We start from the raw sequence: 25,126 nt of genomic DNA, 5'->3' as shown, positions 1-25,126 counted from the left end.
AGAAACTTGTGTCAATAAAAAGGTATGCTATGGGGAATAGGACATTAGTGAAATTCTTTTTACGACCCCAACTGCCTCATCCCTTTATCATGTTTATAAATTCATTGCAGAAATATCCTCCCTGAAGCTGGTGCTTGAATTGCCCTCTCGTTATCATTTAACAACATGATTTAATTGAAAATACACAACTAATTAAAAACCCTTTAACGTGTTTAAAAAAAAATAGTTGGCAGATGCTGATGCATACCTTTTGGATCTGGCAAAATATCTCTGTACGTGGTTTTGGCCAAAACAGACCTCTTTGCTTCAAGAAGAGTTACCTGTGTAATGTAATAAAAAAATAAATGTATAATGATAACATAGTGTGATTTTTCCAACTCTAAATCTTAACCGTTTATGTTTTATTTACAATTTAATTCACATATACACATACATGTAAAAATAATAACTTGTCAGCTGCAACTACATTAAGATATTGTGTCATGTGCATAAGTTAATACATTTTTTAACATAGCTATATACGTACGTCTGCCAGTCTTGGATGTTGGATTTCTGCACTGATTGAAGAAATTGAGGAAGTCTGTTTAAATCCTGAAATCAGAATGATTTTTTGAATATATTATTGTGAAAATAGATACATAATGGATGAAACTAAGCACTCTTGACAGAGAGAAAGCTTTATTGAGCATTTGTGATTATTAAATAATAACCTTCTGTGGGATGTTGAACTGCATGAACGTCTTCAGCAACAAACTTAAGTGACTTCTTTGCTTGTTTGAATTCTGTACCCTTGTGACCTTGAAGACAAATTTAATTATAAAATACAGAAATACTGTACAAGTACAGATGCATACATTGTTGTTCAAACAAATTTATACATGTACTAGCGGCGTAGCCATTGTAAACACAAGTTGAATCGCTTCATTCAGTTCATTTTTATGAAAACAGAAAACATGAAATATCTATTGTATATGTATGTATTTAAAATTAGCAACATACCCATGTGAAGTGGTTGAGTGGTACCATGTTTAGTAACATCTGACCTGCAGGTGTTCTTTAGTTCTGGGGCAGACACCTGCATAAGACATACTTCCATGAATATTTTTATACATAAATACTTACCAAAATAATACACAAATAAATATCGCACAGTTAAACCGCATTTTGTAGTTAATTCCTCAATACAAATGCAGTCCTTTCAACAGTTCAAAATCTACGGGTACCTGGTATGTTTACCAAGCTTAAATGTGGTTGTACTGACTAATTGATATCAAATTTGATTATTACAAATATTAATTACAGCATACTATCATTTAAACAGCACCAATGAGCTATCTCCTTTTCTAATGAGTACATAAAACAAAAACTAACCTCTGGTGATCGCAGAGCTCGTTTTTTCCAGGTTGATGATTCCGGTGTTGCCTTCAGTTTAAATTTCCTCATACTTTCTTCAAATTGCGATACCATGACTGCGATTTCTCTTCTGTATTTAAATATGTTTTCGACTTTGCTAAAGCATTTCACGCATACACCTTCTGCACTAGAATGTATGGACATCACTTCTTGAATAATATTTCGCTTTTCCTCTGTCACCTTTAATTTCAATCGGAATAATTTCTTCACCTGAACATTGCCCTCTCTATCTATCTCCTTTACAACAAACGAAAACCCACAAAGACAGCATATATCAGTCAAGCTATACACTCGTTTAGGTGTCCTCGGCGAAGAAACGGTTCTCTCAAAACTTATTTCGTAAACCAAAAATCTATTTAATGAAGGTTTAAAGATTTGTAAAATAAGCTAAAATGGTGTCTTCAATTGCACATGAATTGCACCAACTGCTATTCTTTACACATTAAACAAATATTTCAGGGGACAAGCTGATGAACATATTCACAAGAAAGCATTTAGAAAATGGTTTGGTGACATTGGAGAACTGCGATCCATCTTTCCAAATGCATCTCTACTTGCTTTGAGTGCCACATGCACACTGAAAGTACAGAAACGTGTTTTGAAAGTGGTCTCTTTTAAGCCAGGCTTTACATTTGTGTACTTATCTCCTGACAAGAGGAACATTAAATATGTTGTGAAGAAAGTGGCGAATGACATTGAAATGGCAATGACATGGTTAGTTGATGGACTTGTGGACTTGGGAAATAAATTTCCACGAACTCTTGTATATTGCAAGTCAATAAGTGATGTTGCAAAGATTTATGATTATGTTATGGATGAATTACCCGAGGAAATAAACTCACATGTTGCTATGTACCATTTAGAGACAGATGAATCAATCAAAGGAATTGTATTGTCTTCGATTCGAGAAGAGGAGAGCCCTACAAGAGTTATTATTTCTACAAATGCCTTGGGTATGGGTGTAGATTTCAAAGGCCTTTCTAGTATTATTCTTTTTGGTCCTCCTCATTCAATTCTTGACGTTCTACAATAAATTGGCCGCGCAGGTAGAGATGGTGAAAAGACTGTTGCCTTTTTGCTTTACAATTCTCATCATCTCATCCATTGTGAACAAGATGTGAAGAACCTGTTTCAGTGTAATGACTGCAGAAGAATTCAAATGATGAAATCATTTCTCAAGGAAAGCGAACTTGAAGAAGTGAAATCTTATTCAGGAGATTGTTCATGTTGTGATATTTGTCAAAACGCATGTACTTGTGGAAATTGTACTCTACTTTCTTTGGAAAAATTGTTTTCAGGCACCTCTAAAAATGTAATTGGTGTCCATGTATCAGAAGATTCTGATTCCGACTCAAACATAGAGCCAGAATAATTTTACCTGTTTTGATGTATATAGTATTTACCGTAAGGTACATTCTGCAGTAAATGAAAAAAAAAAATTGTGATCATTTATAAATCCATCCAACCCTTTTAAAACACTTTGCCAGGGTACATTCTAAGTAAATTAAATCATTGAATCTGCATAAGTTAAATGCTGTAATAAAATGAAAGAAAAAAAGTCATTTTTTGTTTATTCTTAAATATCTGAGCTATATATAACAATTATGGAAGCCAATGCTTTATCATGTAAATCATAATGAACTGGTGTATGCCACACGCCAGTTTTTAGAAATAATACCTACTGAAACTAATAGAATTGAATATATCGGTAATTAAAATATTAGTAATGTATTTCTTTAAAACCCTAGACAATTATAATTGATGCAGCCTTTATATATATTCTTGTGTGCTCCTGTGCTGAATTGAGTACAATTAAACATTCCAGTTCATGAAGGTCCCTTGCAAAATTATGACAAATGCATGATGATTTAACAGTCAAACAAAACCAGTTCAAAATTTACAGTCTCTTAATCGTCCATATGGTGACCATGGTCTATGGCGGTGCAGCATAGTTGACAGGCCTACAGAACAATTGGAAAATGGATTTCTGTCTAAGCCAGTCAATTTAACATTTAGCTTCCTGTTTTCCACTTTCTGTAGTACGTGTTGCGCTAATAAATCCTTTACCACATCAGTTGCATAAGAAGGGAGATGATGAAATCCTTTCCTTTGACCCAATTCACCAGCCTCTTCAAATTGTTTTGTAAATACTCTTTGGCATGTTTTAATATGCTGTCTTTTGTCTTGTGTCCTGTACATGATGCCTTGGTGTCCCTGTTTAACATTTCAATGTACTCATCAAGTGCAATATTATTATTCTTGCCACCTTGGATGTTCACAAATCGGTTTGCAATAAAGCGCTCCTCCTGGTCAGGGTTAAGAAGTCCTGAAGATAATGCAGTCGTATGAATGGAGCAGATAGTGTACTTGATTTTGTTTGTCTTATGATAAATTGGAAGCTCATACTTAGCAGATCTTATGTATCGTCCTCCATCCCCCATATCTACACCACTGTCAAAGTTCCGATGGAGCATAGTGAGTTTGAAAAGCATTAAAATATAATCTTGCAATTCATCACTGCTGAGTTCTTTCTTTTTCTTCGGGTTACTCAAAGAGACTCCATGCATTCCAGATTCGTGCGCTTTTAAAGAACTTACTCTTTTATAATCCTTTTCACAATGATGACACTTAAAACGGCCATTCTCTATTGACGAGGTCCAGTAATTTTCCTCAGGATTTTCAAGAACATTTCTAATTTCTTCAACAATGTCTTCAGCATTTTCAAAGAAATATTTCCTCACCAGCTCCTGGCAAATGCTATTGAGCCATTGAATGCTATCATTGGGTGTCATTTGTGAAAAATCTGGAAGTGTTACATCACTTATGTCTGCTGACCCAAACTTGTCCATAAAGAGTATTACGCAGATGGCATCAAGTATTGTGTAATAAAGCATCTTGTACGCTCTATATGCATTTTTTACTGGTCCTTTAGCACTTCTATGGCCCAATAGGTTCCTGTAATAGTGGACAGTACAAGGATCTCCTGCCATACCGGTGTTGTATGTCAGCTTATAAATGGCCTGTAAAATAAGCATTCAATTTTTAATTCAAAGAAAAGAATAGAAATTTATGCTCCCTATTTTTTTCAACCTTAGAAAGATTTTTCATGAATTGAAAATACTGAAATATTTGAATTAATCAAAACTCATAATCAAATTCCATTTAATTTCACTTACTTCAAGGAAATTCATCAATCTATGAAAGTCTTCAGACTTTGAAATGAATCCCTCTAGCCTTCCTCTTGATGTCAAAGAGTCTTTAACGGCAACCTGTGCACACTGTACTCGTTCATCAATTAGGCGGTCTCCTTTGAAACCAGATAACAATTACCTTTCAAAATTAATATACATGTACATGCACATATATATATATATATATATATATATATATATATATATATATATATATATATATATATATATATATATATATATATATATATATATATATATATATATATATATAATTTTCTTTGAATATATGAACATACTATTAGTTGCATGGTTTTTAGACTTATATGACATACACTGTCATTATCATTGTCAAATTCAAAGTACAGTAAAACACACTTATAACAAAGTCCAAGGGACGACCAATTTTAATTCGTTATAAGCGTAATTCGTTATATCCGTCAAGTTTACAACATGTAATTAAGTCACAGGGTATGAAAATCACTTCGCTGTAAACGTCAATTCATTATAAACGTGTTCGCTATAACCGTGTTTTACTGTATTATATACCAAGATATAATTATATTTTTTTCTTTTGACTGACAATGTACCTCCAAAAAAACAGCATCAACAACCTCTTCATTTTCCAATGGGACATACAGATCAGTCAAAGTTCTAAGTAGTCTAATCACTTCATCAGTTTTATTTTCATTAGTATCAAAGAGTCCCAAAGGATACTGAAAAAAAAAACTATTACATTAATTATCAGCTGCTAAGTGATATGAACAATAGATTTAATTTTGTTGCTAAATTATTTGTTAGTAACAATGTCAAGAAGTATGCCAAAACTGAATGTATGTGGATGTTAAAATCAATAAGCTTAAAGGATGTAGATCTTACTTGTGTTGTCTTTATTCCAGCAATTTGGGAATGCTTATGATCCAAGTGTTTTGGGAAGATTTTTTCAAAGTGCTTTGTTACTTGAGGAACGTGCCTGATAATTGCTGAAGCAAAAATATATGTAAGCTCTTTCAATAACTGCTCTTGCTCAAGAAGGGAAGGGATGAATGTTAAATTATCTTCAAATCCACTTGACCCTTTTGGACTACTAGTGGAGTATCTGTCAACAATGGCATATATCTGAAACAAATGGATACTTTCAGTTTTTCTGTCTGTGGTACGATAGGACGGGAGAATGTCCTTATCCCAGTTGTCGCCCACTAATTGATATTTCCTTGTGGCCTCTTCCCCATTCGTCCATTTTACCTGTAAGTACACATAATGAATATACTGTACTTATCAAAACATGTATAATAAAACTAAAACTATTGATTTTTAACTTTTCAGTGCCTTTGTCCTCTTTAAAAATCAAGTTTTCAAATGAAAAAAAAATACCTTTAAATCTCTTAGTGCTTCATCCAACTTATCCTGCCAACTTGCAAGTTTATTGTGGAGAGTCTGGGGATGAACACTTTTAGGAACTTTAGGAAGGCAACAACAATAATTTAATGTTTCATTTTCATTACTCATCAGAAAAGACTATTTACTTATTCTTTGAGTACAACCACCATGAGCAAGGATAAATGCTGTCATGTAGTGTAAAGCAGACATTTCTTGATTTCTGCCATGCAAACATGTAGCACTGGAAAGCATCACATGAAAGAAGGGTTTGCTCAAAACTTCTGGTGGTGGACTTTGTACCATGGATGAAATAATAGACAGGGTATGTGGACATCTGTCCTGAAGATCTTTATACAGATTCTCCCACTGAAACTTCATTAAATCTTCATAGTCCTTTTTTCTGGAGAAATGACCCAGAACCTCGACGACAGGCCTTGTTACACTCATCCTTTATCAATTTTGCCACTGCATTCACCACAACGTTCGGATTTGACTGGCACAAACAGTTCACAATTGTCTTATCTACATTGTTGTTGTCGACTGTGGCTTTACAAAGAACTTTGTGAGGAGGAAATACAACAAGAACAGACTTTTTTCCACTAGGGTAATTAATGGACACCTACAAATACCAATGATAAAGCATTTAAAATTTGTGATACTTCTTAAAGCTTGTATATACAGTGCAGGTGTAAATCCTACCGACTTCTGCGATGAATTTTGAATAAAAGTAACATCAGTATTTGAGAAGTTTTATCATCAAAATAATTATAATATTTTGTTTCAAAGTCATTTTGAATTATTTTTTTAGCAGAATTATTGTTTTAATCACTTATATATATTTAGTATTTAAAAATAATCTTACCATATCTAGCTAATCCTGTGAAATTTTAATTTGGCAGGAACAAACAGGAAATTCTTGAAGAAATCAAATTGAAAAAACTGAAACAAAGAAGCAAGCTAACAACATTCTACCAATTGCAAACATTGGAACACAAAAATAAAGTATAAAAACCAATGAATGATTGTAAATGCTATTATACATGTACATATAAGGAATTACTAAGAAATAAAATTCTAAATAAACAGTTATTTTTAATTTTCTTTACTGTGTTTGCTGTAATATCATTTACAATACATGAATGGGGTTTTTTTTTTTTTTTTTTTTTTAGAATGAACATTGAACTGGATAAACAAATTCAATTAAAAAATGCATGCATTTGATAAATAACAAATCTAACTTAATGAAGTCTCACCTCTATTTCCCCTTGGCCTCGCAAAGTCTGGCTAGACAGTTCACATTTTTTTGAGATATCTGAAATAAATATTAAATGAACTTCATTTATGATCTAGCATTTATTGTTTTAACTAAATATTTTTTTCACACACCATTAATAGAACATGTAGATAAGATTTGCACATAAAATATTTTGAGATAAATAAATTGCATCATCAATGATCAATATACCTTCTCTTGAGTGATCTGTTGGGTCAACAAAATAAAGAGACTTCTTTGCTGTTTTTTTGTTTTCTATGTTGTCAGGGCCTGTAATTAATAAGTATGACAATTAGTATTTGTTTCCTCATTGAGGAAAATTCATACTTCTATAAATTGTTCTTCTATATACATTACGATCATTTTCAATCAACAAGTCAACAAAACATTACACAATGAATGAAAGTTACAATATAAATTCATTTGCAGGGCTGCCTTTTCTTGTGAATGTACATCAGAAACATGAAGAACTTGTGTCAATAAAAAGGATTGCTATGGGGAATAGGACATTAGTGAAATTCTTTTTACGACCCCAACTGCCTCATCCCTTTATCATGTTTATAAATTCATTGCAAATATATCCTCCCTGAAGCTGGTGCTTGAATTGCCCTCTCGTTATCATTTAACAACATGATTTAATTGAAAATACACAACTAATTAAAAACCCTTTAACGTGTTTAAAAAAAAATAGTTGGCTGATGCTGATGCATACCTTTTGGATCTGGCAAAATATCTCTGTACGTGGTTTTGGCCAAAACAGACTTCTTTGCTTCTAGAAGAGTTACCTGTGTAATGTAATAAAAAATAAATGTATCATGATAACATAGTGTGATTTTTCCAACTCTAAATCTTAACCGTTTATGTTTTATTTACAATTTAATTCACATATACACATACATGTAAAAATAATAACTTGTCACCTGCAACTACATTAAGATATTGTGTCATGTGCATAAGTTAATAAAGTTTTTAACATAGCCATATACGTACGTCTGCCAGTCTTGGATGTTGGATTTCTGCACTGATTGAAGAAATTGAGGAATTCTGTTTAAATCCTGAAATCAGAATGATTTTTTGAATATATTATTGTGAAAATAGATACATAATGGATGAAACTAAGCACTCTTGACAGAGAGAAAGCTTTATTGAGCATTTGTGATTATTAAATAATAACCTTCTGTGGGATGTTGAACTGCATGAACATCTTCAGCAACAAACTTAAGTGAATTCTTTGCTTGTTTGAATTCTGTATCCTTGTGACCTTGAAGACAAATTTAATTATAAAATACAGAAATACTGTACAAGTACAGATGCATACATTGTTGTTCAAACAAATTTATACATGTACTAGCGGCGTAGCCATTGTAAACACAAGTTGAATCGCTTCATTCAGTTCATTTTTATGAAAACAGAAAACATGAAATATCTATTGTATATGTATGTATTTAAAATTAGCAACATACCCATGTGAAGTGGTTGAGTGGTACCATGTTTAGTAACATCTGACCTGCAGGTGTTCTTTAGTTCTGGGGCAGACACCTGCATAAGACATACTTCCATGAATGTTTTTATACATAAATACTTACCAAAATAATACACAAATAAATATCGCACAGTTAAACCGCATTTTGTAGTTAATTCCTCAATACAAATGCAGTCCTTTCAACAGTTCAAAATCTACGGGTACCTGGTATGTTTACCAAGCTTAAATGTGGTTGTACTGACTAATTGATATCAAATTTGATTATTACAAATATTAATTACAGCATACTATCATTTAAACAGCACCAATGAGCTATCTCCTTTTTTAATGAGTACATAAAACAAAAACTAACCTCTGGTGATCGCAGAGCTCGTTTTTTCCTGGTTGATGATCCCGGTGTTGCCTTCAGTTTAAATTTCCTCATACTTTCTTCAAATTGCGATACCATGACTGCAATTTCTCTTCTGTATTTAAATATTTTTTCGACTTTGCTAAAGCATTTCACGCATACACCTTCTGCACTAGAATGTATGAACATCACTTCTTGAATAATATTTCGCTTTTCCTCTGTCACCTTTAATTTCAATCGGAATAATTTCTTCACCTGAACATTGCCCTCTCTATCTATCTCCTTTACAACAAACGAAAACCCACAAAGACAGCATATATCAGTCAAGCTATACACTCGTTTAGGTGTCCTCGGCGAAGAAACGGTTCTCTCAAAACTTATTTCGTAAACCAAAAATCTATTTAATGAAGGTTTAAAGATTTGTAAAATAAGCTAAAATGGTGTCTTCAATTGCACATGAATTGCACCAACTGCTATTCTTTACACATTAAACAAATATTTCAGGGGACAAGCTGATGAACATATTCACAAGAAAGCATTTAGAAAATGGTTTGGTGACATTGGAGAACTGCGATCCATCTTTCCAAATGCAGCTCCAATTGCTTTGAGTGCCACATGCACACTGAAAGTACAGAAACGTGTTTTGAAAGTGGTCTCTTTTAAGCCAGGCTTTACATTTGTGTACTTATCTCCTGACAAGAGGAACATTAAATATGTTGTGAAGAAAGTGGCGAATGACATTGAAATGGCAATGACATGGTTAGTTGATGGACTTGTGGACTTGGGAAATAAATTTCCACGAACTCTTGTATATTGCAAGTCAATAAGTGATGTTGCAAAAATTTATGATTATGTTATGGATGAATTACCCGAGGAAATAAACTCACATGTTGCTATGTACCATTCAGAGACAGATGAATCAATCAAAGGAACTGCATTATCTTTGATTCGAGAAGAGGAGAGCCCTACAAGAGTTATTATTTCTACAAATGCCTTGGGTATGGGTGAAGATTTCAAAGGCCTTTCTAGTATTATTCTTTTTGGTCTTCCTCATTCAATTCTTGACGTTCTACAAGAAATTGGCCGCGCAGGTAGAGATGGTGAAAAGACTGTTGCCTTTTTGCTTTACAATTCTCATCATCTCATCCATTGTGAACAAGATGTGAAGAACCTGTTTCAGTGTAATGACTGCAGAAGAATTCAAATGATGAAATCATTTCTCAAGGAAAGCGAACTTGAAGAAGTGGAATCTTATTCAGGAGATTGTTCATGTTGTGATATTTGTCAAAACGCATGTACTTGTGGAAATTGTACTCTACTTCCTTTGGAAAAATTGTTTTCAGGCACCTCTAAAAATGTAATTGGTGTCCATGTATCAGAAGATTCTGATTCCGACTCAAACATAGAGCCAGAATAATTTTACCTGTTTTGATGTATATAGTATTTACCGTAAGGTACATTCTGCAGTAAATGAAAAAAAAACATTGTGATCATTTATAAATCCATCCAACCCTTTTAAAACACTTTGCCAGGGTACATTCTAAGTAAATTCAATCATTGAATCTGCATAAGTTAAATGCTGTAATAAAATGAAAGAAAAAAGGTCATTTTTTGTTTATTCTTAAATATCTGAGCTATTTATAACAATTATGGAAGCCAATGCTTTATCATGTAAATCATAATGTACTGGTGTATGCCACACGCCAGTTTTTAGAGATAATACCTACTGAAACTAATAGAATTGAATATATCGGTAATTAAAATATTAGTAATGTATTTCTTTAAAACCCTAGACAATTATAATTGATGCAGCCTTTATATATATTCTTGTGTGCTCCTGTGCTGAATTGATTACAATTAAACATTCCAGTTCATGAAGGCCCCTTGCAAAATTATGACAAATGCATGATGATTTAACAGTCAAACAAAACCAGTTCAAAATTTACAGTCTCTTAATCGTCCATATGGTGACCATGGTCTATGGCGGTGCAGCATAGTTGACAGGCCTACAGAACAATTGGAAAATGGATTTCTGTCTAAGCCAGTCAATTTAACATTTAGCTTCCTGTTTTCCACTTTCTGTAGTACGTGTTGCGCTAATAAATCCTTTACCACATCAGTTGCATAAGAAGGGAGATGATGAAATCCTTTCCTTTGACCCAATTCACCAGCCTCTTCAAATTGTTTTGTAAATACTCTTTGGCATGTTTTAATATGCTGTCTTTTGTCTTGTGTCCTGTACATGATGCCTTGGTGTCCCTGTTTAACATTTCAATGTACTCATCAAGTGCAATATTATTATTCTTGCCACCTTGGATGTTCACAAATCGGTTTGCAATAAAGCGCTCCTCCTGGTCCGGGTTAAGAAGTCCTGAAGATAATGCAGTCGTATGAATGGAGCAGATAGTGTACTTGATTTTGTTTGTCTTATGATAAATTGGAAGCTCATACTTAGCAGATCTTATGCATCGTCCTCCATCCCCCATATCTACACCACTGTCAAAGTTCCGATGGAGCATAGTGAGTTTGAAAAGCATTAAAATATAATCTTGCAATTCATCACTGCTGAGTTCTTTCTTTTTCTTCGGGTTACTCAAAGAGACTCCATGCATTCCAGATTCGTGCGCTTTTAAAGAACTTACTCTTTTATAATCCTTTTCACAATGATGACACTTAAAACGGCCATTCTCTATTGACGAGGTCCAGTAATTTTCCTCATGCTGAGGATTTTCAAGAACATTTCTAATTTCTTCAACAATGTCTTCAGCATTTTCAAAGAAATATTTCCTCACCAGCTCCTGGCAAATGCTATTGAGCCATTGAATGCTATCATTGGGTGTCATTTGTGAAAAATCTGGAAGTGTTACATCACTTATGTCTGCTGACTCAAACTTGTCCATAAAGAGTATTACGCAGATGGCATCAAGTATTGTGTAATAAAGCATCTTGTACGCTCTATATGCATTTTTTACTGGTCCTTTAGCACTTCTATGGCCCAATAGGTTCCTGTAATAGTGGACAGTACAAGGATCTCCTGCCATACCGGTGTTGTATGTCAGCTTATAAATGGCCTGTAAAATAAGCATTCAATTTTTAATTCAAAGAAAAGAATAGAGATTTATGCTCCTTATTTTTTTTCAACCTTAGAAAGATTTTTCATGAATTGAAAATACTGAAATATTTGAATTAATCAAAACTTATAATTAAATTCCATTTAATTTCACTTACTTCAAGGAAATTCATCAATCTATGAACGTCTTCAGACTTTGAAATGAATCGCTCTAGCCTTCCTCTTGATGTCAAAGAGTCTTTAACGGCAACCTGTGCACACTGTACTCGTTCATCAATTAGGCGGTCTCCTTTGAAACCAGATAACAATTACCTTTCAAAATTAATATACATGTACATGCACACACACACACACACACACACACACACACACACACACACACACACACACACACACACACACATACTGGTTTATATCACATAACGAGGTATAGATTTCCATGAAAACGTTCAGAGGTATATGCTTTCTACTGAAGTTACCGATAACTGCCATAGTAGATTTAGTTCGAATCAAACATTAAATTTCATCGATCATCCATAATTTTTAGAATTCTCAACGATAACCTTGCAAAACAAATAGAAATTTTCTATACAACCCGAGGTATTCCTGTAATGGTCATGCCCAAATATGGTATATACCTCAGAATGTATATATTCTGTTTCTACTTTTTTTCACATTTACTCAAATTATTAACGTTGTTTTAAATAAAAGGAAGATGCTGATGTTTTAATAGTCATGGTCGACTGATATAAATCCAACAAATATAACTCTCGCGAATTATTCTTTGATTTATTTACTTTGCATGCAATATTCGCAAAATTCACAAAAACGGCATTCATGATACTCTAAAACGCCTACAAGCTGAAATTTGATAGCACTGAAGAATTATAAGGGCAGCAATTTTAATGTTTTGTTCAGAATGGGTTGTAGCGACGCGAAAAGTAATAACGAAAAATGTAATAAATTCCCACTATTACATTTTGCGTTGAGATAAGCGCAAAATGTAATAAAGTTTGGGCTTCTTTTCCAGAGATACTAGTTTTCTATTTATAATACTATGCAATGTATTTATGAATCCATTTTGAAATGGGTATATTAGAGGTAACCACGAGTGCAATTATGTGTTGATATTGTAAAATAACAAAATATATCTGATTGGAGCTAGTCATCATTATATAGTAATGACCGCTGATTGAATGAAAATGGCAAGCAAAAGCTATTTTGATGGCATGTCAAAATTGCGATGTAACATGCACAGCAAATAAATCTTTTTTTTTTTTTGTTTTTGTTGTTGCAAATATCATGATGAATCGGGCAATACCAAGGTTTATTTTGAGAACATGTCAGTTATGATTTAAAGATCACCGTACAATAAAAGTTACACTGATATGGAGTAAATTCAAGACCTGAAACGTTTTCATCCTACAGTAAATGTTATTTTATTCCCTAAAATATATTCAAAATGAGTATACAGTATAAAGATGGATTCGATCTAGATCAGTATGCATTCACTAAGACCAAGAGTGACACATTCGCTGTTGATATCTCCTTTGGTATCTATGATCAACATTAGCTGTAACATTATATTGTTATATTTACAAATTACAAATTAAGCTATAGATAGTCCACTTTCTATCATAAGATTTTGCGTTATTATATTTTGCATCGAGATCAACACAAAATGTAATATCGAAAAATGTAAATATGGGGGGGGGGGGGGTTGTTTATGTATAATCTCAATCTCTTACAGAAATCATATGTATGCTAATAAGCAGTTTAAGTTTTTAACGACTTGATTAATCCTACTTCATTTATTTAATGAATAAAGGATCATTCTTTGAATATTATGAGGTAATAATTTCGGTCGGGGCGTGATCAAATCCAATAATGCCCGAAGGGCTTTATGATAAATTCGATCACGCCCCGACTGAAATTATCACTTCATAATATTCAAAGAATGAATCATTATTGCTTATATTTATACAATTTTTAGCCATTGTACAATTAAATATGTGAATATAAATTAGCAATGGCGCCTCAATTTGGCGTCATTGGAAGTTATATAGGTTATATAGTATAAATACGATACGTAATGTTATAATAGGCAAAGATACTGGAGAATGTAAATATATACTGCAAGATGTTTACATGTAATTTATTGACCAGCGAGCCTAAATAGTACATATTTTTAAAGAGACACAACCAGATGATAAATGGAGGATTTCCTGTCAAACTGCAAATGTAGACATGTCCTTTTTCATTACTAAGGTTCAGGAAAATCTCAATTGGAATATGATAATCATAAGAGTTGCTTTAATGAACTCTTTCTCTAATTTCTGCAATACTGGTCATTCTTTTTAGATTAAAAGTGCATTATTCAAAATATAACAGAATCAGAATTCCATGTGAATATGCATTTTAACTTCCCAATAACTAAACATATCTGCGAATTAAAAAAAAATGATTCTAGAGATCTAAACACAAACTCCTTAACAAGTAAAATAAACAACCAGGACTGATGGACTTTTTGATAGACAAGAGTAAATCTTTTTACCCTGTAAATTCTTGCAAAAAGTATAAGGTCAAAAAATTGTCGTGAAGCAAGTATAACAATTCTTTCTTCTTTTTTTTTTTATCTTTATTAATTCATTAAAATGACTTTGTCATTATAAACAAAATACATACGTGCAACGGAAAAAAAATCATCCAATATATTTTCACTTATTAATAAGTAAAATACAGCTTTGTTAAATGAATAAACAATATTTCAAAGGAATTAATTCCCGTGTTTTTTTTAATCTTTATTAATTCATTGAAATTACTTTGTCGTTATTTAGAAAAAATACATACGTGCAAAGAAAAGAAAATTATCCAATGTATTTTCACTTATCAATAAGTAAAATACAGCTTTGTTAAATGAATAAACAATCTTTCAAAGGAATTAATTCCCAGTTTAAAGACAATCAATTTTTTGAGAATTTCAATAAATTTGAACAGTGATGTTTACACACTAAAAAAGCAAGGTGACTCTTCAAGTTCTAAAATTGAATTGTTTTTAAACCAAACAGGCCAACAGGTATTAACGGTCACCTGAGTAACTAGCCCAGACACAGACCTCAATAAAGGAATATCATATATGCATGTAATTAAACTACATTCTGGAGTAAAAAAACTAATATAAAATTTACAACTGAATTCAGTTTTCTTTCAGATGTGTGGAAGTATAGATTTTCTTTTTAGCATTTTGGCCCTGCTGACCAAGGACACAGTGTGGAAGAGAAATGAAATTACCATTTATGTCCCCCTTACCCAAATCATACATCATATCAAAAGAATTTGGAAAAATTAGGCCATGTAGTTTGAAAGAAATTAAAATTATTTAATTGTCAGCACAAAATGAACACCACATGACGACAAACAAAAACCAATTGCAAAAAGTCCTAAAAAAAATGTTCCCACAATTCTTGCAAGGCTTCTTTATTGAATTTGCTTCCTCTTCCTCTCGACATACAGTTTTACCTTTAATGAAATGCAAAATCATCTTTCAATTCATTTATTCATTCAACAGTTAAAAAAACAAATGAGTATAGGGTATAAGTTAAAATGAATAGTGAGGTACTTGTGAAAAAGTTCATAAATAAATCCAATATATATGAATTTACATGTACCTCAATTTAAAAGCGTTTCTCAAATTAAAAATTTTTACTGATACCCAAATTAGCACTTTCAGCGATTCTTTAATAAAGACACATATACCTCAATATGCATTATGGGTGTTTCCCAAATATAGTCACACATATACCTCACTATGTATTAAGGGAATTTCCCAAATAGAGACACATATACCTCACTATGCATTATCAGTGTTTCCCAAATATATACACACATACATGTATACCTCACTATGCATTATGGATGTTTCCCCAATATAGACATATATACCTCACTATGCATTAGTGGTGTTTCCCCAATATACACACACATATACCTCACTATGCTTTGTGGGAATTTCCCAAATAGAGACACATTTACCTCACTATGCATTATCAGTGTTTCCCCAATATATACACACATATACCTCACTATGCATTATGGATGTTTCCCCAATATAGACATATATATACCTCACTATGCATTATGAGTGTTTCCCCAATTTAAACACACATATACCTCACTACGCATTATGGATGTCTCTCCAATATAAACACACATATACCTCAATATGCACTATCGATGTTTCCCCAATATAGACAAACATATACCTCACTATGCATTATGGGACAGGGTGTTTCCAAATATAAACACACATATACCTCACTATGCATTATCAGTGTTTCCAAATATAGATACGCAGACACTGCATCAGTTTTTTCTAGTATTCACACATACATTCCTACAAATTATCAGTGATTTCTCATTATAGACACAGATGTAGACTACCTTAAATTTAAGTGTTCTTGAAACTGTTTTATTTTTAATTCTCTACAAATTAGATGCCAATGAAAATGAATAAAACCACAGTTCTTGAATGAAACTACAGTTCTAAATATTCAAGTCATATCACAAGAGTCATACTTGGAAAATGTAAAAAAAAAATCAGCATTAGAATCTTTAAATTCATGGTGTTTGTATTGACATATGCTCTGAAAAAGGACACTTGTGCTTTTACCTGTTGGGAGTTTTGAAGGCTTAGGACCAGTTTTCTATTTTCTAGCTCGTTCTTTCCCAACATGATCATCCCCATCTTCATCATCATCATCATCATTGCCATCATGTTCATCACTCACATCTATGTCTACAACATACAGCTACGAAATATAATTGTTTTCTATTCAAAATAAACTGATACTCCACTAAGCATTATTAGTTTTTCTTAAAAATAAATACACATATACCTCACTATGCATTATGAATAATTCCTCAAAATAGACACACATATACCTCAATATGCATTCTCAGTGTTTCCCTAATATTGATACACATATACCTCACTATGCATTATGGATGTTTCCCTAATATAGACAGACATATATCTCAGTGTGTATTATAGGCGCTTCCCCAATATAAACACACATATATACCTCACTATGCATTTTGGGTGTTTCCCCAATAAAAACACATATACCTCACTATGCATTATGGGTGTTTCCCCAATATAATCACACATATACCTCACAATGCATTATCAGTATTTCCCTTAAATTAACACACATATACCTGACTACATGTATGTATTATGGATATTTCTCTAATAAAGACACACACATACCTCATTGTGGGTGTTTCCTTAATATAGACATATATACTTCACGATGCATTATGTTTGTTTCCCCCAGTTGAATACAAACATAGATACCTCACTATGCATTATGGGTGTTTCCCCAATATAAACACACATATATACCTCACTATGCATTATCAGCATTTCCAAATATAGATACACAGACACTGCCTCAGTGTTTTCTAGTATACACATACATAGTAGGCACCTTACTACAAATTATCAGATATTTCTCAATTATAGACACACATGCAGACTACCTTTAATATAAGTGTTCTTGAAGCTTTGTTTTACAATATTCTACAAAAACTGATGCCAATGACAATGAATAAAACCACAGTTCTTGAATGAAACTACAGTTCTAAACATTTCATATCACAAAAATCATACTTTGAAAATGTAGAAAGTTTTTCAGCAACAGGATCTTCAAATTCATTGTGTTTGTATTGACATATGCTTTGAAAAAGGACTCTTGTGCTTTTACCTGTTGGGAGTTTTGAAGGCTTAGGTCCAGTTTTCTTTTTTCTGGCTCGTTCTTTTCCAACATCATCATCATCATCATCATCATCATCATCATTTGAATATATGTCTACAATTAAAAGAAACAAATGGAGTTATGTTAATAATATCAACAAAATACAGACACTAGGTTAAAGGAATTTTTAAATGACAGTTTTTGATCTTATTAGTCAACTCATTTTCTTATCTGCGACTTTTAATTTTAAAATAACATTTCTTTGTTATATTAGCCAACTAATTTTCTTATCTGACTATTATCTTTTAATTTAATTGCCTATTACAAGTTTACTTGCAATAAAAATATTTACCTTCACAGGCAATTTCATCTAAGGACCTTCCACTAAATTTAGAAATGTATCCATTGTCAAATGCAGTCAAAAATGTTCCCATTCTACATATATGTAGCAATATGTAGTGTTTCATTAGGCAGTCTATAAATAGATTTAAGATTTTGAATGTAGAATTAGCTTAAACATCACAGACCTATAAAATTAGCGATTTTGCATGACATCAACTTATACAAGATGGCAATACCTTTTTCTTATTGTGTCCTCCTATAATGTGGAATTAAATAAGTACATACTTTGAGAAATGAAATCCCATTAAATTACAAAAATATATACATGCATTGAATTCAGCTGCAGAGAAAAAGCAAAGAAAATTTTTTCCATTAATAAAAAGCTCCAACACATCAAGAGAAAAATCTGCACAGAAAGAACAAGATTCTGAATATTCAAAATCTGAATCAAATGCTAAAAGCCCAATGGGAAATTCATCATCAATGCTAGCTATATTTACTCATTATACATGGCTGCTCTTGATCATTTTATCTACAAAAAAGAAATTAAACCATCTGTTAAATGTTAAATATTATAACAATTAAAACATTTAAGTATATATCAAATAAAATGTTACAAATGTGAGGTGCATAGCTAACTTCTCTTCAATAAAAATGGCTTTAATAAGAGGCAAATTTCAAATTGCTGCCTATCTACCATCAACAAACCTACATGTAGTACTTAACAAACAAAAGGCCCACAGGTCTTGACAGCCACATGAACACCATAGTCTTTAGATTGATCTGCCAGAGGGTCTAATATTTATGCATGTTAAATTTCATTTTGAATTCTAAAAGTCTTTGATGTTTGAAAAACATTTCCTAATCCTTAAAAAGGAGCGGGAAGTTGGAAGAATCTCAAACTATTCATATCCTAGCCAAAGACGCCAAAAACTTTTGGTACAAAGAGGCTCTTAATGGCCAATCTTTCTTATATTCAGTATTATTTCAATATACATGTTACATGCATTTTTTATTAACAATGCATTTAGTTTATTTCCAAAGACTGTAAAAGTAAAAAATAATATACCAGTACTTTGAAATTCAATGCATGTTCACTCTCTGGCCAATTAACATATGCTACAAAATGGAAGTTGAAAAAATCGCAATAAATGACGGTGTTTTCGGAGTCCGCCCAGCCTGTTTAAGCTAACTTTGCATGCAAGTACAGTAAACTTAGGGAGGAAATTAAAAATATATATTATTGTTATAAAAGTTACAGCCTGATTATTTTGAACCAAATCTGAAAAGAATAATGAGGAAAAAAACTCTGTAGATATTGCATATTGTCACCCCATTAAGTTTTAAAATGGGAAAACACACTGGTCAACAAACCGTGTTGGGATGAAATTACAGCCTAGTATATGTGTTTTGACATTTTTTTTAAACTTAGAAATACATAACTCTCTCTCTCTCTCTCAATCTCTCAAAAAATCTTTGATGTTAGTTGATAATTGTTAAAATATCATTTATTTGACAAGGTAACATGTTGTGTGTAACTTTTGCTGAGCTGCGCTCGCCACAACGGTCCGTAAAACATATTATGCATCTAAATGCATTCGTCTATTAAAGCTTTGAAATGTTGGGAGGAGCTAAAAATCTACAGGGATCGAATGTAATCAGTAAAGTCGTACCATATATTATGCTGTGTATCTCTCAATAAGTCAGACTCCGCCACTACATTTGGGGCTATCCCGTGATTTATTTTATATAATTGTAATCCTGATCCCGTTTCCAAATAAAATACAGACAATTTATCGGGATCGGGAGGGGGCGGGGGGGGGGGGACTTATCATCTGAAACTTGACAAGCTAAAAAAAGTTATTTCCCAAAATCCTGAAATCCTTAATCCGTGTGGGAGAGGGGGGGGGGGGGGGGGTGTTGTATATCAATAACTCAAAAAATCTTACCTACAAAAACATATTTTCACAAGATCATGAAATTCCTAATCCGGTAATTATTAATTTTTCCGTATATTCATTTCAATTCCTTACATTCTACCGGAAGCTTCCTTGTAATTTCTTTAAGAAAAATTATGTTTGCTGAGAGAAAAAAGTGGGGGAGGTGTTGGACTAGCCCCTCCTTGATGCAATGTGCATTATGGTTAGATCTAACTTTGCAAAAACATTGAGTTATTTTTTTGTAATTTTTCAAATAGTGTCACACAAAAGAAAACCAGTCACCTTTTATATTTCCATTACAAGTGATTAGTACCAGGAATCTTAGCAAGCAAAAAAAAAATGTTTCCTTATGGTTCCGACGCCTATGGTTAAAACATCTTAATGACAAAATTTATGCCTTTTTCATACATCATCCGAATAATGAAAGTGTTCATTGTTATTTACATGTATCATTAACTTGATTTGATCAATATGAAGCATTTCCAAATGTAGGGATATACTATTATTTGTTTGCAACAAAATATTCTCTGGTTGAATTCACCTGGTAGGGATGATTTTGAGGTTTTTCACATTCCAACATTCTACTTACCACGCATTCATCGTTTGATAAAAATATCCCATATCTTCTAAAACCAGTTTAGCAACAATAAAGGAAACGTAACTTTCGAAAAGGATTAAAAATCCATTATCATAACTGTAAACATCACAACCATCAATAATATCAAAATCCTTTAAAACTAAAAAACACGATGATTGCAAAACGAATATACCAAACATGCACATCATTTGTTTGTGAATCTGAAAATTAATAGTTAAAAGGATGGAATTAGTTTTGTGAACACTGTTTGCATTTGGTAGAGAGAGAGAGAGAGAGAGAGAGAGAGAGAGAGAGAGAGAGAGAGAGAGAGAGAGAGAGAGAGAGTTTGTAAAATATCAAAATCGTTAAAATGCCAGGAAAACTAAAGATATATCGAACTATATTTTATGTTGAAATACTCTTATCATATCCATGTCAATTCTTACTTCTTTCTTTTATATTCATATCGTTCCTTACAATATAATTATACTTAATCATCACATGCATGGATCACTATCTGAGTCTCATGAGAGAGAGAGAGAGAGAGAGAGAGAGAGAGAGAGAGAGAGAGTAAGCTGCCTTGCTATTTTGTTAAATTCTATCATTATGTTGCTGGGTTTTTTGCTGTTGTTATCTTCAATTCAACACAATATCTGCTGATATATATCCTCGCTTAATAATTCAAAATTCATTTCTGCATTGTAGAAGAACTAGTAAAGTAATTTTGGTTATTCACAACTTAAGTTGAATTTATCAACTTAAGATTTTTTTTTAGATCAAGATGAATCAATTAAAAACTCACAGCCATGTCCATTTTCATTAATAATGTTTTTGTTTCATTGTATGCAATGACTGTTTAGTACTGTGAATGTCATCTGTGTTCATTAGTTAAAAAAGCACATTTAAATGGCGCGTGTGCAAACCAAACCATGATTCTGGACATGGTTTGATATGTTAAAAATGAACAGCATAAATATTTTTTATAACAATTACATGCCAATAAATCTTAAATGATTTGATTTACACATTTTAGATTTATTAGAATTAATTTTATATATTTATCATGAGAAGAAAAATCGCTTTCATGATGCAAGTTAAATCAATTTCATGTAGAGGCAATTCGAATTTTCTCATACGCGCAATTCATGAAAACTACTATATCTTGTAATGTATAGAACTATATATCTTGAAAACTTTAAAATTAAACCAATTTTTCATAAATTCATATTGCTTTAACCCCTTTTTGTAATGAAGAACATGAAATCTGTTTTAAATCTTACTCAAGTTTTAACAACGAGAATGATAGAGAAATAGACGTGTTTGTTGCTTTTCAAAAATCGTTCCTGTTTTATTTTAAGTATCTCATAGCATTTTGCACCTAAGCATGTTTAACATTAAATACGTTTCTTGTTAAAAATAGAAAAAGAGATAGAATCTTTCACATGTACTTACCTATTTATCTGAATTTGTGCCACGGTGTAATCCAATCAAAATGTCCGAGACTCTCGAATGTAGTGTTTTGATTTCCGAGTAATGTTAAACAGCCAATCAAATTTTCAGCCAATCAGAGGCCTTGTTTGACAAAGTGTGTGCTCAAAGTTGAAAATGACAAAATATGACCCGATGTTGATAGAACACACACCTACCAACCATTTGACGTCCTACCGAGGTTATTGCTTAATTTAAACCACGTAATCTCTGCATGCTGTACACGCATAAAATGAGGTATACATTCCGAGGTTACGGGAAAAGTACCTCGGTATTTAACACATATCTCAGTATGTTGGTGTGTAAACAGAAACAATACCTCGGAAGTGTACATAGACAAACACACACACACACACACACACACACACACACACACACACACACACACACACACACACACACACACACACACACACACACACACACACACACACACACACACACACACACACACACACACACACACATATATATATATATATATATATATATATATATATATATATATTATGCTCTCAGACAATTAGTGTTAAGCTTTTTATAAATGATATAACACATTGCTTATAGCAGAAAGAATTCTGCCATACATTTAGTAGTGTTATAACTTACATATGCCATAGCATTAGAGGTGTACATTTGTGCTAAACAGCATCACGACATGCAATGTATTCGAAGACATTGACGAAAGTAATTGATTGCATACTTGCATCAAGCTAAATCATTTTATATATAAACATTGCAACTTGTACACCAATTTAGTTGCTTAGCATAGCCTGAGGCTCTGTTTTATATGTTAACATTGCAAAACTGCCTATTATAACATACATGTATCATTGTTCCTGCCGCCATAGCATTGGAGCTGTATCTTATATTCATTCAAATAAGCTGATATAGCTTTAAAATAACCAGAAATATTCATATTCTGGTATTTGTTTGGTAAATTGTCATAGACCAAAAACAAAGCTGTTACCTCTGTCCAAACAAATTATAACAAGTGATGCAAAATCTTGTCTGCAGATTGATCTGGATGCTTTGAACTGAAATAAACATATCAGGTTAAATAGATAATATTACAAACATAAGGTTAATCTAATAAAATTGTTAAAGGTTTAAGGAACACTTGATAAAATGTTAATTACTTAAAGCGTAACCGCATAGTTTACATCAGACTTATTAAACAAAAATATGGGAAATAAAATTGCACGATGGGTGGTTACAAAGCAATATTTACAGCTAGAAGCCCCTGTCGTCATTGCAGTTTACAGAAGGACTAGGCTTGGGTTCCTGTCTTAGCTGAATTAATAGGACACCTCTAATCTGTCTAAACAGTTTATGGAACCCCAAGTCATTAAGATGAACCCGTTGCATAAGATTGGTTTCTGACTTTCCGCGAATCCTCTTAGCTTCCAAAATGTTACTGTGTGACAAGCACAAAATTGCTTAAGAAGTCTATTGGCTTTTTTGACTCGTTGATTATAAATAAGTATATATTTCTAGTAACTTCTCTAGGGAGAAAACTTAGCACGGTAAGAGACTTTAAATGGAAACACCTTTTCAGTTGAGTCACATAGGCAGTCAATTTAGAAACAATACATTCCAAACTAAAATCTAGTTCACTCGAGTCCAAATCATTGCCTCCAATGAAAACAATTAGGTGCTGAGGTCTACACCGTCGTACTGCAGATGTAATAAGGGATAGATGGTGACCATTGTTCACAAGTCCTCCACTTTTACCGAAATAGTTCACCTCTTTGAGTTCATATATATTAAACACAAAATTAGCGAAGCGACGTGAACCTAAAAATGTTTTGAGTCTTTTCACATGCGAATCGCCCACTATCAATTTTGACATTATGAAATAAACAACAGAAAAAGTTGACACATATATTTTCACACATTACACGCAAATATACACAAGTTCAAACTGCTGTATAATAAATCACATCCACGTCTCTGGTACATCGCACACAATAACTTTGACATCGATGGGCAACAATGTTATGACTGGAGTGTCACTGGCGCCATTTTGAACCGCGCGAAAATCACTTCTGCAGTACCATGAAGCCTTGATAAATCGTTAAAAAACGGGATATAGATAACGTTACGTATGAGAACACACACCAGGTCCCGTTAGTGAATGTTGATGTCGCAGAATATCGAAAAAATGGACGGATTGGGTCGTAATTCATGTAAACATCTTCTTTCACAAACCGTGGACAATCATGGATGTTTACAAAATGAACAATGACTACGCATGCGCAGACTAGCTAATATGCATAACTTGCCAGTGCACATGCCTACACTAAAAATACACAGTAGTGGAAAACAATACCACGTGGTTAACAAAACATACAAATAAAGTGGTCAACATGCATAAACTATTTATGGACATAAATATGTTTTTTAAACACATCTGGTTGAGTTACATTGAAACTGCTCAATGCTGTTCTTGTAAAGTTTTGCATGGTATTTTTCCAACCAAACACGTAATGTTTTAAAAGGATGTAACACTCTTCGATACACATTTCATAAATACATAAAGGTCGTATATTTGTCTAACACAGCGTGCACTTCTTATCTAGTGATTACTAATCAATGTGATTACTAATCAATGAATTATTGTAATAAAGTAAATCATTCAATAAACAATAATGCAATAACCACATTCATCAATAGAAGAGAGTTATGTTATTTATTAATTGACAGGTAAAAGTCTAAATTATGAATTGTTGAATTAAATCTCAACAAAATACCAAAAAAAAAAACCCAAAAAATATTTATATTTATTCATGAAAAAAAAGTAGCAATAAATGCTTTCCATTTACAACTCCATACATCAACTGAATTATATCTTTGAATTTTTC

At 32.6% G+C, this 25,126-nt stretch overlaps 2 protein-coding genes, 1 long non-coding RNA gene and 1 pseudogene across 3 annotated transcripts; all 4 read right to left on the bottom strand.

Moving 5' to 3' along the window:
- Positions 1 to 212: 212 nt before the first annotated feature.
- On the bottom strand, positions 213 to 1,947 carry LOC128169304 (uncharacterized). Its single transcript, XM_052835458.1, has 6 exons — positions 1,898 to 1,947; positions 1,372 to 1,765; positions 1,000 to 1,075; positions 711 to 797; positions 527 to 591; positions 213 to 320 (listed from the first exon to the last, which is right to left on the bottom strand). The coding sequence occupies exons 1-6, from the start codon at positions 1,945 to 1,947 to the stop codon at positions 213 to 215; spliced, it is 780 nt and encodes a 259-aa protein (XP_052691418.1).
- Positions 1,948 to 3,205: 1,258 nt separating this feature from the next.
- LOC128169303 (uncharacterized) lies at positions 3,206 to 7,680 on the bottom strand (annotated as a pseudogene).
- Positions 7,681 to 12,316: 4,636 nt separating this feature from the next.
- On the bottom strand, positions 12,317 to 24,385 carry LOC128169314 (uncharacterized). Its single transcript, XR_008241521.1, has 3 exons — positions 23,494 to 24,385; positions 23,233 to 23,299; positions 12,317 to 12,448 (listed from the first exon to the last, which is right to left on the bottom strand). It is a non-coding gene; the product is annotated as an uncharacterized LOC128169314 (long non-coding RNA).
- On the bottom strand, positions 15,205 to 19,985 carry LOC128169313 (uncharacterized). The gene is made up of 5 exons (XM_052835467.1): positions 19,931 to 19,985; positions 18,268 to 18,390; positions 17,925 to 18,029; positions 16,829 to 16,954; positions 15,205 to 15,678 (listed from the first exon to the last, which is right to left on the bottom strand). Exons 2-4 carry the CDS (start codon positions 18,380 to 18,382, stop codon positions 16,863 to 16,865), a joined length of 312 nt encoding a protein of 103 aa, XP_052691427.1. The 5' UTR covers positions 18,383 to 18,390; positions 19,931 to 19,985; the 3' UTR covers positions 15,205 to 15,678; positions 16,829 to 16,862.
- Positions 24,386 to 25,126: the final 741 nt, after the last annotated feature.

Source organism: Crassostrea angulata, unplaced genomic scaffold (assembly GCF_025612915.1).
Source record: "Crassostrea angulata isolate pt1a10 unplaced genomic scaffold, ASM2561291v2 HiC_scaffold_115, whole genome shotgun sequence".
Classification (NCBI taxonomy): Eukaryota; Metazoa; Mollusca; class Bivalvia; order Ostreida; family Ostreidae; genus Magallana; species Magallana angulata.
This window is presented reverse-complemented; position numbering and strand designations above follow the sequence as displayed.